Source organism: Portunus trituberculatus, chromosome 31, assembly GCF_017591435.1.
Source record: "Portunus trituberculatus isolate SZX2019 chromosome 31, ASM1759143v1, whole genome shotgun sequence".
Classification (NCBI taxonomy): Eukaryota; Metazoa; Arthropoda; class Malacostraca; order Decapoda; family Portunidae; genus Portunus; species Portunus trituberculatus.
Window position 1 is genome coordinate 1563841 of NC_059285.1, and position 12781 is coordinate 1576621.

The 12781-nt window shown below is 46.4% G+C and overlaps 1 protein-coding gene across 3 annotated transcripts in view; it reads left to right on the forward strand.

Annotated features, from left to right (window-relative positions):
* The window catches only part of LOC123511521 (apoptosis-resistant E3 ubiquitin protein ligase 1-like), a 53365-nt gene that overhangs the window by 13589 nt on the left and 26995 nt on the right, over positions 1–12781 (forward strand). For all 3 annotated transcript variants that reach the window (XM_045267493.1, XM_045267494.1, XM_045267492.1), the window contains exons 4-5: positions 137–256; positions 1539–1636. In XM_045267493.1, coding sequence (XP_045123428.1) covers positions 137–256; positions 1539–1636 — 218 coding nt within the window. The remainder of the gene's footprint in view (positions 1–136; positions 257–1538; positions 1637–12781) is intronic.

Sequence of the window (12781 nt, forward strand, 5' to 3'; positions counted from 1 at the left end):
TCTCTCCTCTCTTCCGTTCCTGTCCCTCAACATCACCACCACCACTACCTCACGCCTCCCCCCCTCCTTCCCTCCTACCTCGCCCTTCTCCCCCTTCTCTCCCTCACGCTTCCTCGCCTCGCCTCCCGCCGACCAGACTGGAGACCCTGGGCGTGAGGAGTCTGAAGGAGGCGGTGTACATGGCAGAGGCCTTCCCGCTTGAGTTTACAGAGGAGAAAGACCAGCACCTTCACGATCTACTCCATTCCCTGCCCAGGTAAGGCGTGCACACACACACACACACACACACACACACACACACACACACACACACACACACACACACACACACACACACACACACACACACACACACACACACACACACACACATCTATGACCCTCTTCCAGTTATTTAGAGCTTTGACTATTTAAATATGTTCCTGTCATCTATTACCTCCCTATTTAACCCCTTCAGGACTGGGACACATTTTTACCTTGAGATTTGTGTACGATTTATTGACATTGGGAAGGGTTTATGGTGGGCAGAAGATTAATGGCCACAGTCTTCACTATTCTAATCCCCACATGAGTTTCTGAAGCTGTGTAAAATGGCCAAATAGTAAGCAGAGTGAATATGGAAACGTGTCATGGTACTGAAGGGGGGTTAAGAGCCAGTTTCGGGTCATGTGAAGTCAGCCATCTCTTCTTATGCTTTCTGAGTGCATAAAGAGTAAGTGAAGTTGAATAAGGATGGGTTAGATTGTATTAGTTACGTTACCAGTGGTGGAGACGAGGATTTACTGGGCAGTGTTGCATCAGTGGCGCGCTGTGACGGGATAAGATTAATTGCCTCATATTCGAGAACATTTTGCTCTCCCTATCACGATTATTTTCAAAGGCCACAGAGATGATGTTTCGTGTTACCAAGGGTGTTTCTCCCGTTGATAAGGTAGAAATGTTAGTCTGTCATAAGAACCTAAAAAAATTAGCCTTAAAAACTCGTGTAACTTAATTTTGTGGCTTTTGGAAATCGTCCGTGTGAGGTGCAGAAGCATTCCATCATGCCACCCTGTGTTGCCTCGTGCTATTGCTATGACAAGCCACCGGAAACACTAGTGGGGATAACTGGCAGGCTTTGGGAAACACGAATAAACGAAAAACAGAATTAGCTGAGTCCATATCAGTCATCTGCTGCCAGAATAGCCTTGCGTCAGATGACCCAACCTAACTAAACTAGAAAAAAATAAAGGAAAAATAAAAGAAAGAGAAAAAAAAAAGAAAGCTAGATGGGTAGACAGACCTCATAGTTAACAGTTAGTTTTCTTGTCCTTTTCATTGTAAATCTAACTATCTTTGTTCTCTCTCTCTCTCTCTCTCTCTCTCTCTCTCTCTCTCTCTCTCTCTCTCTCTCTCTCTCTCTCTCTCTCTCTCTCTCTCTCTCTCTCCTTTCCTCTACTCAGACGAAGCATATCCTCACACTGCTACCAATGCTAACAGACAACTATACCAGCCAAGAGATTAGCACTAACCAGCCTTGTGTTCGTGTGTCATCGCAGGGACAAGAAGGAGCTGGAGATCCTAGGGGAGGAGATGTGGACACAGGTGGCTGCCATGCATAACCTCCCCAGTGCTCGCTTCGGAGTCTTAGCCACGGGTGAGTAAGACTGGGGGTGAATGGGGAGAAGTCAGGGTGTACAGCCACGAGGGATTGAGGCTGGGTGGGACGGGGTGGTTATGTGAAATGGAGTGCTTGTCTGTGTGTGTGTTGGTTTGGGGGATTTAAAGAGTAGGTTGCTAAGATGGGTGAGGCGTGGGTGGGTTAGAAACGGGTGGGTTTTGTGTGTATATGTGTGAGTTATCAAGATGTTGTATAAGTGGAGAGAAGAGGGATATTGGAGGGCATGTATATCTGTATAGTGAGTTTTTCTTTCACTGGTACGATTTGTTGCAGTCTACGTCAAAAGGTTGGCGTTTTCTATCTCGCCGGGATGTCTTACAGAAAGCCAGTCGTGTACTCTTACGTTTCTCGTCGTAAGCTTTGTTGTGGGGAGGGGAAAAAATAAATAAGATAAATAAAATGACGGTAATGGAACTATGAAATAAATAATAATGCCACGAGTATCAAGTAAGGAAATGGGACTGTTAGTAAGTAGTGTTTAGTAACCATTATTATTTCTCACTCAACGTAACACTGGCATAAAAACAGGTAGGCATTATCTCTCTCTCTCTCTCTCTCTCTCTCTCTCTCTCTCTCTCTCTCTCTCTCAAGGTGCAAGGCGAGTTCCGTGAGTCGGTCAAGAAGTTGGTGTCCATGGTGATGTGTGGTGTAGCTTGCTTGTTCACTCCTGCACCTAATTGCGTAATACCTGACTAATTGTGTGTGTGGCTGTTAGGGGGCACACACACACACACACACACACACACACACACACACACACACACACACACACACACACACACACACACACACACACACACACACACACCTTGTTGTCCCGGTGTGTGGTGTGTGCCTGGTCTCAGGCCTATTCAAAGATCGAAAATAATGAGCTCCGAGCTCCCTCCGTAGGGTAACGTCTGGCTGTCTCGTCAAAGACGACAGCAGATCAAACAGTGAAACACACGCTCTCTCTCTCTCTCTCTCTCTCTCTCTCTCTCTCTCTCTCTCTCTCTCTCTCTCTCTCTCTCTCTCTCTCTCTCTCTCTCTCTCTCTCTCTCTCTCTCACACACACACACACACACACACACACACACACACACACACACACACACACACACACACACACACACACACACACACACACACACAGAGAGAGAGAGAGAGAGAGAGAGAGAGAGAGAGAGTTAATTTATTGACAAAACAAAACGAAAAAGGAAGAGAGAGAGAGAGAGAGAGAGAGAGAGAGAGAGAGAGAGAGAGAGAGAGAGAGAGAGAGAGAGAGAGAGAATGAAAACACGAACGAGTCACTCACACAAAGAAAAATAATAATAATCATCAATAAAAGATAAATAGATGAAATGCAATCAAACAAAAGCCTGGCAGAGGTTAGGAGGTGAGGGAGTCAAACAGTCACTACTTATAAACAAAACCCACACAGATCGACTTAATGATTCAGGACAGTACGTGTAAGAAAGATAATTCTGGCGCTAGACCCAATCCGTAATCACCAGCTCCACAAGGCCGGTGTGTGTGTGTGTGTGTGTGTGTGTGTGTGTGTGTGTGTGTGTGTGTGTGTATACAGTTTATACAAGGTCGTGCAGACGCGTGTGGTGGGTGGTTGCATTGCGTGGCGGTTGCTAAGAGAGAGAGAGAGAGAGAGAGAGAGAGAGAGAGAGAGAGAGAGAGAGAGAGTAGTTTGATCATGTTCCTGCGTGTTTTGATGCTAATACAATTCTTTCATCCCTTCCTTTCATCCGTTTAGTCACTTCCTCCTCCCATCTTGATCCTCAGTTACCTCTCCTAAGCTGATCGCTGTATGAGATGGAGCAATACATTTTCCTACGCTTGCTTCGTACGAGTAACGTTTTGCACTGCCTTCCATTGTGTTATGTGTGGCCGATTCTTAGCAGGTTAACCTCTTCAGTACCATGACGCGTTTCCTTATTCATTCCGGTTATTATTTAATGATCTTATACAGCTTCAGAAACTCATGTGGGGGATTAAAATAGTGAAGACTTTGGCCATTAATCTTCTGACCTCCATAGACCTTTACTAATATAAATGAAATGGTCTACTCGTACACAAATCTTAAGGTAAAAAAAAATGTGTCTCAGTACTGAACTGGTTAAACACAAGATTCATGGAAAGCAAATGTAGGTGAACTCGTATATCCCCCAAAAAACATTACTCTTTCTCACCACGACTATTTTATTTTCAAAGGCCACAGAGCTAACTAGTCGGATTTGCTAGAGTATGTTTGCTGGTGATGATGAAGTCTTGTTGATCTGTCACTGGAACCCTAAAACATTCTTGAAGACCCGTGTGACTTTTTGCTGGAACCTTTTAAATATAGTTAAGTTGCGGCCGCAGTAGAAGTGTTCCAGCGGACTGTACTTCGTAACCTGACTCGGTGGGTATTGTGTGCGTGGCCGTGAGACGAGATGTTAGGGGCGCGTGGTGGTGGGTATAGTGGAGGGGGTGGGGGTGGGTGAGGGACGGGTGTGCGGAGCGTGCTGTCTGCGCGGCCTTCTTGCACGCCGCTTTGTTGTGTATACACCGCCTTGTTTTCTTATTCAGCGACTTGTCCTGGCGTGCATCGTATTCCATAGTCGTGTGTGGATGGCGGAGATACGACCAGCACAGACTGATTGCTGATTGGCTCCACTTGGCGCCACTCTGATGCGTGTATTCAAGGACGCATCTAGATCCTTTTTCTTACTTTTTTTCCTCGAGTGCATGTGCGTGTGTATCTGGGGTGGGGGGTGTGGGGTGTTGTGTGGGGGTGGGGGCGGCAAGGCGTGCGAGGTAATACCATCCAGAATTTATGGATGTGCAGGAAAGGCATATTTTAGCCTCAGCGACATATTTTTAGCTTGCATGTCACTTGCCAACATTGTCACGCATCACTTCCTAGGCTGGCGGAGGGAGATTTAACCCCCTTCAGCCTCCCTGACCCTCGCCTTGCTACACACGTCCCTAGATTCACCCTTGCGTGTAGTGGCTTCGTGATTTCAGAGGTGACATCCAGGTCCTCGCTTTGCCGGAGCCAGTATCGTTACTGGGAGAAAAGGTTTACAATGCTTTACTTCTGCGTATCATTGCAACACATTTTCCAGATAATAGCGTCATATATGTGGAGCCATAGTGTGTGTGTCATCCTTTCCTCGAGGCTTATACTACGTGTTGGAATTCACGAACGATTAGTAGAAAAGAAAGTATTGGTTTAGTCATCGTTTTCGTCATTACGCAGGTGTAGGTTTTAACCAGAGGAGCAACAGGAAGCAGCGACGGTTGTTGTTGTTGTCGTCGTTATTATTATTATTATTATTATTATTATTATTATTATTATTATTATTATTGTTCTTTTCCTCCTTGTTAATATTCTTTTTTCCTCCTACTCGTTGTTGTTGTTGTTGTTATTGTTTGTTTATTTATTCAGTCCTCTCATCACAAATTTTACATCACAAGCCACCATATCCCTCATTACCAAATACTGGAGCCATGACAACCGCGCCCCGTTCACCGTCCGTTCCTACCAAGCGTGCACATCAGTAACGAAGTCATCATTAACGGGCTCAATACTTTAGTAGCCCATCAACAGTAGACGCCCCAAGCCCAACCTAGCCTCTCTCTTCCCTGGGTCTCTATGTGGCTTGGAGATCATAACCACAAGACACACATGGCTATAGAAACTTCCAAAGCTATCGGGAGTCCGCTCAGCTGATCCTAAAAACATATACATCCCTCCCTGGCCCAGCTGTTCCTTTGTTCAGCCTCCCGTGTCCTTCCGCCCGCTGGCCAGGACCCCGTCAGCTTTGTTCACCCGTGCCCATCGAGTGTAGTACGCGAAGGCAGCCATCGACACGCGCATCCAACATTGCAGCGTGTGGGAAAGGGTACGGAAACACGGGACAAAGAAAATTATAAAGCTATATTGCGCATAAAAGGTGGAAACATCTCAAACAGCTGACTGCGGGTGTCGATAGCTGGCGGGTGTATGACCATTGTAAACATTATACTGAAAAGATACACCACTGTTATACCCGAGACGCCTAAGCTCACTGAGGTACACATTACGTCTTTACACGTAGATATTTGCTGGGTTTAGGATGCATTGAAGACATGTGGGCTAGTAAAACATAGGAGATAAGATGAAGGAAATCAGTACGACATGTTGGGCTGGGAGCGGCGCCGGAGTCTAGTGGAGCAATAACATGTGCTTCTCTTAGTCTTGGTTCGGAGTGAGAAGTGGGTGTATGTGTTTGGTACAGCTCGGGTCGGCTTTATGGTGACCCGCCCTTGGTGCCTTGGCGTGGAGTAATGTTGTCCTGACCAGCGTATTACCGCGGAATATGAAGATAGGCGGCACTCTCACACTCTTCTTCAGATCGGTGGGTCCTCCTGACGAAGGGATGGAAAATAAATAGGGTAGAATACTTTGCCTGTACCTGTTATCATTGTAGTTAGTGGTGTTTGTTGACTCGGCCCTGTGTGTTGAGCTTATTTGTGTTTGTTGGAGTTTTCATCCTGATAATGTGACTTGTGCTTCGTTTGCTGATTTCTAAGGTGGTGATGGAGAGAAAGAAAGAAAAAAATAACTAAGAAATAAATGCGCATACGTTATACACACACACACACACACACACACTTCCTTCCCATCCCTTCCCCTCCCCTCCCCTCCCCAATTCGAACATGAAACGTTAAGTCACCCACACAAAAACCTTCGATGCAAACCACCCCGGCATTGGAGACAGACAGTTAAGAGGAGAGGGCGTGACACGTGCTCCACTAGTCTTGCATTGCTGCTTTTCTCTCTCACCACCACTGTTTTCAAGGGCCACTCAGATGATTAGCCAGGTTCAATAGACTGTCTCTCCCGTAAGCAATATAGAAAACTGGTTAATCTGTCACTAGAATCATAAAACCACCCTCAAAAACCCGTGTCATATTAACCCTTTAGTACCATGACGTGTTTCCATATTCATTCTGCTTACTGTTTGGTGATTTTATGCAGCTGGAAACTTGTATAGGAGATTGAAATAAAGTTAGTAATGTAGGAAACTGATTAATCTGTCACTAGAATCATAAAACCACCCTTGAAAACCCGTATCATATTAACCCTGCAGCTGGAAACTTATATAATAGAGAAGACTGTGGCCATTATTCTTCTGACCTTCATAGTCCCTTCCTAATGTCAATAAAATAGTCTAATCGTACACTAATCTCAAGGTAAAAATGTGTCCCAGTATTGAAGAGGTTAAATAGAACCCATTGGGAGTGGTAGAGGTGGTGGCAGGTGTGTTATGGGGCTTATTACTCATGTCTGCAGCGTTGTAAGACAGGTGGTAGGTCTTACTCATTACTCTGTCATCTGCCTTGTCTTACCTCGTGCTGGTGGTGGTGGTGCTGGTCTTGGTGAAAGGAAACAAAGAAAACACGAGGCGTAAAAAAAAGAATGCAGCTCTGGTTTGGTTAGAGTGTGTGTGTGTGTGTGTGTGTGTGTGTTGGTATGTCTTTTGTTGTTTTTATGGAGGAAGTGATGTGGTTGAGGTGATGCGAGTTTTTTCTTTTTATATTTTGTTATTAGAATTGCTTTTTCTTGTGTTTAGTGTAGTGGTTGTGTTTGTGTGGTTGTTGTTGTTGTTGTTGTTGTCGTTTTCCTGTTCTTGTTTATTTTGTTGATGTTCTTTCTCCTCCTCCTCCTCCTCCTTGTTGTTGTTGTTGTTGTTCCTCTTCCTCTTCTTGTTGCTCTTCTGCCTCTTGTTGCAGTTCTTGTTCTTGTAGGGGTATTGCATTGCTGCTGCTCATACTATTTCTGCTTCTACTACTATTTCTGTTTCTATTACCACTACCACCACCATCACTATCACTACTACTACTACTACTACTACTACTACTACTACTATCACTACTACTACTACTACTACTACTACCCACCCAACAAATACCACCACCACCATTACTACTACTTACATTACCACCACTACCAGCCAACTTCACCACTTACCCACCACCACCACCACCCCACTCCCTCACCTCCAGACAGCCCAACACAAAGCCTTGACCTTGCCCACCTCGTCCTGCCTCCCCGACGTAACCTTCACACCTGAATCCCGCCAGTCCAGGTGCACTAACCTCACCTGCCCTGCCCCTTCCCCCTTCCCTCTTCCCCTTCCCCTTGCCCTCGTCACCTGTCTCCCTTGCAAGTCGCCCCCCACCCCCACCTCTACCCAGCTACTCCCCTCCCCTCTTCCTCCTCGCATTGCACGTAAAAGAGTGTACTTTGTTGTGTTATTGATTGATCTAGTTATTGTTACTACTACTACTACTACTACTACTACTGTGAGAAGAACCTTTCCAGTCTTCCTCCTCCTCCTCCTCATTAACTCGCTTAATTTCCGCATAGTTTTCATTTTCCTCTCAAGTTTTCCTATTCTCAGTGCGTCATTTTGCCCTCCTCCTCCTCCTCCTCCTCTTTATTGAGTAATTAAAGTTCCTCCTTTTCTTCTTTCATTCCCTCCCTCCTTCCTTCCTTTTTTCTTTCCCCAAACCCTCCCTGTCACTCCCCAATACTCTCTGCCACTCTTCACCACTCCCCAACACCCCCTGCCACTCCCCAACACCCTCTGCCATTCCCTAACACTCCCTGTAACTCCCCAACACTGTTCACTCCAACTGCTACTCACTCCTCACCAAGGCCAGCATTCAGAAACGCTCTGCTCTCTCTTATCACTCTTCTCAAAGGCCACAAACACGATTACCCGGGTTGTCAAGACTGTTTTTTCCTGTTGATAATGTGGAAATGGTGTTAATCTGTCACGAGAACTATAAAAGACCCGCCTTAGGTAAAGTAAACCCGTGTGATTTTAACTAATGGAGGTGCGGTGCTGATATGTTTCAGTAATGGTAATGTAATGGGGCTTCTACTTCCGCTATCCCTTGCTTGCCTTCCCTCACTCATTCACTCCCTCACGCCAAGCAACGCAGTGACGCAACCCAGCTGAGTAGTGGCCCCGTACCCTAATTCATGCAGCCTTACCCTGTTATCCTGGCCCCTGTAATAGACCCCAGCTGTGTATCGGTGAAGGTGGTGGTGGGAGTAAGGGTTTCCTGTCTTCGTTGAACAAATAAAAGTGGTGATGAGTAAAAGGCGGTGACATTATTACGAAATCATGATGGAGGCCGTGCATGGGTGGAGTGAGGGAGGAGATTGAGGTGGTGATGGCGTGTCAGAGCAGGCGAGGAGTGTATGAGTATGGAGGGGAAGGTGCTAGAGATGTATCCACCTTGCAGGAGATAAAAAGGGGAGATGAAGGCCTCAGAAAAGGTTCATGGATGCAGTGAGAAAAGAAATTAACCCCTTCAATACTGGTACGCATTTTTTACCTTGATATTTGTGTACGATTAGACCATTTTATTGACATTGAGAAAAGTCTATGGAGGTCAGGAGATTAATGGCCACAGTCTTCACTATTTCAATCCCCCACACACGTTTCTGAAGCTGTGTAAAATCACTAAATAGTAATCAGAATGAATATGGAAACGCGTCATGCTACTGAAGGGTTAAGATGAATTGGGAGTGTCAGGGCGGACGAGGAGTTTATGAGGAGAAAGAAGAAGAGGAGGAGGAGGAGAATACTGGAGAGAAGATTGAGATGCAGTGGAGGAAGACCTGTTTGTAATGAGAGTGACTGACAAAGGCATTGATGACGGAGACACAGAGGATGATGAACATGACTCATTGTTGTGTGGTGGTGGTGGTGCTGGTGGTAGTTCCAAGGGCCTCCTCCTCTTCTTGCGTCCAGTGGAATTTCCTTTCTTGTGCCTATTAATAGAAGGAGTGTGAGAGCCAGCTGAGTTGTGAGACCAAAGCTGCGGGATGTATTACTTAAGAGTCATCATCTTATCTACCTGAACTCTCTCTCTCTCTCTCTCTCTCTCTCTCTCTCTCTCTCTCCTCCTCCTCCTCCTCCTCCTCCTCCTCCTCCTCCTCCTCCTCCCCCTTTCCTCCTCCTCCTTTTTCTTCTTCTATGGTCAAAACTTCCTTCCACGTTATGTTGAAAAAAAAAAAAAAAGGATCAGGTATTGCTCGTGTAACACCACCAAACTCTACCTGACACTATGTAAACACCATCTAACCACCATTAACACCACCACCATCCCTTCATCACCATCTCATCTCGGCGCTGCAACAGAGGAAACCAGAACCAGCTATCTTCACACACACACACACACACACCCGGTAGCTCAGTGGTTAGAGCGCTGGCTTCACAAGCCAGAGGACCGGGGTTCGATTCCCCGGCCGGGTGGAGATATTTGGGTGTGTCTCCTTTCACGTGTAGCCCCTGTTCACCTAGCAGTGAGTAGGTACGGGATGTAAATCGAGGAGTTGTGACCTTGTTGTCCCGGTGTGTGGTGTGTGCCTGGTCTCAGGCCTATCCGAAGATCGGAAATAATGAGCTCTGAGCTCGTTCCGTAGGGTAACAACGTCTGGCTGTCTCGTCAGAGACTGCAGCAGATCAAACAGTGAAACACACACACACACACACACACACACACACACACACACACACATTGACCGCTTAAGTACCATGACGCGTTCCCATATTCATTCTGCTTACTATTTGGTGACTTTATACAGCTATAGTGAAGACTTTAGCCATTAATCATCTGACCTCCATAGACCCTTGCTAAATGTCAACAAAATCCTCTAATCACACCCAAAATTCAAGGTAGAAATGCGTCCCAGTACTGAGGAGGTTAACCAGGCAGTGTTCTATAGCGTAATGAACCTCGCGTGTACTGCCAACGGATTAGTATCAGCAGTACGGTTCCCTTCCACCGCATCGCGCCAATCTTGTCTTTATGCGCCAAGTTAACCTAACAGGCCCGCACCAGGACGGGAGGGAAGGAGGGAGAGGGGATGGGGGGACGGGTAGCAAGGAATGGGCCGGGGAAGAGGGGAAGGGTGGCTAGGAATGGTTGTGGAAGGTAGGGAGGGAAGAGAGAGGGGAAAGGGTGACAAGGAAGAGCAAGGGAAGAGTGGAATAATGGTTGGAATGGATTGAAAAGGCAGGGAGGATAGGAGAAGAGGGGAAGGGTGGCTAGGGAGGGTAGAGAAAGAGGGGAAGTGTGGCTAGGTAGAACGGGAAGGTAGAGAGGGAAGGGTGGCTAGGTATAACAGGGGAAGCTAGAGAGGGTAGGGAAGAGGGGAAGGTTGGCTAGGTAGGGAGAGTATAGAAAGAAGGGAAGGGTTGCATGTTGGGAGAAGGGAGGTAAGATAGGGAAGGATGGGGTAGAGAAGACAGAGGGAGAACGGGAGGGAAAGGAAAGGGAAGGGGGGAAGGATGGAGGAGGAAGGAGGGGAATTGCACCAGAAGAGAAGGGAGGGGAAGGGGAGGGGATGGTTGTAGTTTATCCGTTGACTCAGTGGTGTTAAGACGACAAATTGTGTTCTCTTGTGGCGCAGGGTACGGAGGAGGTTGTGTGTGTGTGTGTGTGTGTAGGGCGTAGCATGACTCACGGTAGCGCAGTCTGGCTGAGTGAATGAGGCAGTGAAGGTAGGCGAACGTAAAATGAAGAGTAATGTTATGTAACCTAACCTAACCTATTGTGACTCATCTCATGTAAGTATAGTTAGGATGGCTTGTTTACTACAACAACAACAACTACTACTACTACTACTACTACTACTACTACTACTACTACTACTACTACTACTACTACTACTACTACCACCTCTTTCATTAGTCCCTCATTATCAGGGCAGTGCACGTGTTGGCGGCGAGAAGAAGGTGGAGAGTACTCGAACTAATACAGAATACTCTATAGGGGAGCTGGTGAGGGTGGGTGAGGGTGTCTTAAGGGTGGGCAGATTTCTCACCCCTACAAGGAATGCGGGTGGGTGGGTAGAGAGAGGAAGCACGTGGTGGAGAGATTGGGAACGGAAGGGTGGGTGGTAAGAAAAGGAGGGGAGGGAGGGAGGTGCAGAACTTGTGGTGTGTGTGTGTGTGTGTGTGTGTGTGTGTGTGTGATAATGATACAATGATAATGATATGCTGATAATTCTACTACTACTACTACTACTACTACTACTACTACTACCTCAACCTCCTCCTCCTCCTCCTCTTCTTCTTCCTCTTTCTCTTCCTCTTCTTTTCCTCCTCCTCCTCCTCCTCCTCCTCCTCCTCCTCCTCCTCCTCCTCCTCCTCCTCCTCAACAACAACAACAACAACAACAACAATAATGATAATACATGACTACCTACATATGTGTGCACGCCGCCAGAAACGCTGCAGACCATGAACAACACACACACACACACACACACACACACACACACACACACACACACACACACACACACACACACACACTTGCATACACTCTCTCTCTCTCTCTCTCTCTCTCTCTCTCTCTCTCTCTCTCTCTCATCTCTTTCTCTCTCTCTCTCTCTCTCTCTCTTCTCTCTCTCTCTCTCTCTCTCTCTCTCTCTCTCTCTCTCTCTCTCTCTCTCTCTCTCTCTCTCTCTCTCTGTCAGTAAATAAGTTGAAAGTAAGCTGAACTAAATGACTATGGCTAAAGACGCAGTGTTTTCAATAGGCGCTGCTGACATGAACTGCAGTGACGCGAGTGTTGCTGTAACTTGTTCCTACTTGTTTTGTTCCGTCCAGGATGAGAAATGGTGTTGAGTATCGGGGAAAGATTTGTTTCAGGGGGGTGAGGCGGCGCGACACACACACACACACACACACACACACACACACACAGACACACGGATGGATAACTGTAGATTTTTATTGATCACCAAAAGTCAAAATATGTCATAATGAGTATGAATTAGGTAGGTTATGGTCCTTATGACACACACACACACACACACACACACACACACACACACACACACACACACACACACACACACACACACAGCTTGATACGAATGCCTGTTAGAGTAAAGCCTTTTAAAATTCAGTCATCATCATCATCATCATCACAGTGAGTCATCCCTGTATTCTGAAACGCTCGACTCTCACCACCACTGTTTTTCCAAGGGCTCATGTTGCAGATACTCGTGTTTTTAAGAGCATTTTTTTTTTTCTTATGGTTCTGGTGATAGATTGGTGAGATTACTAGTTA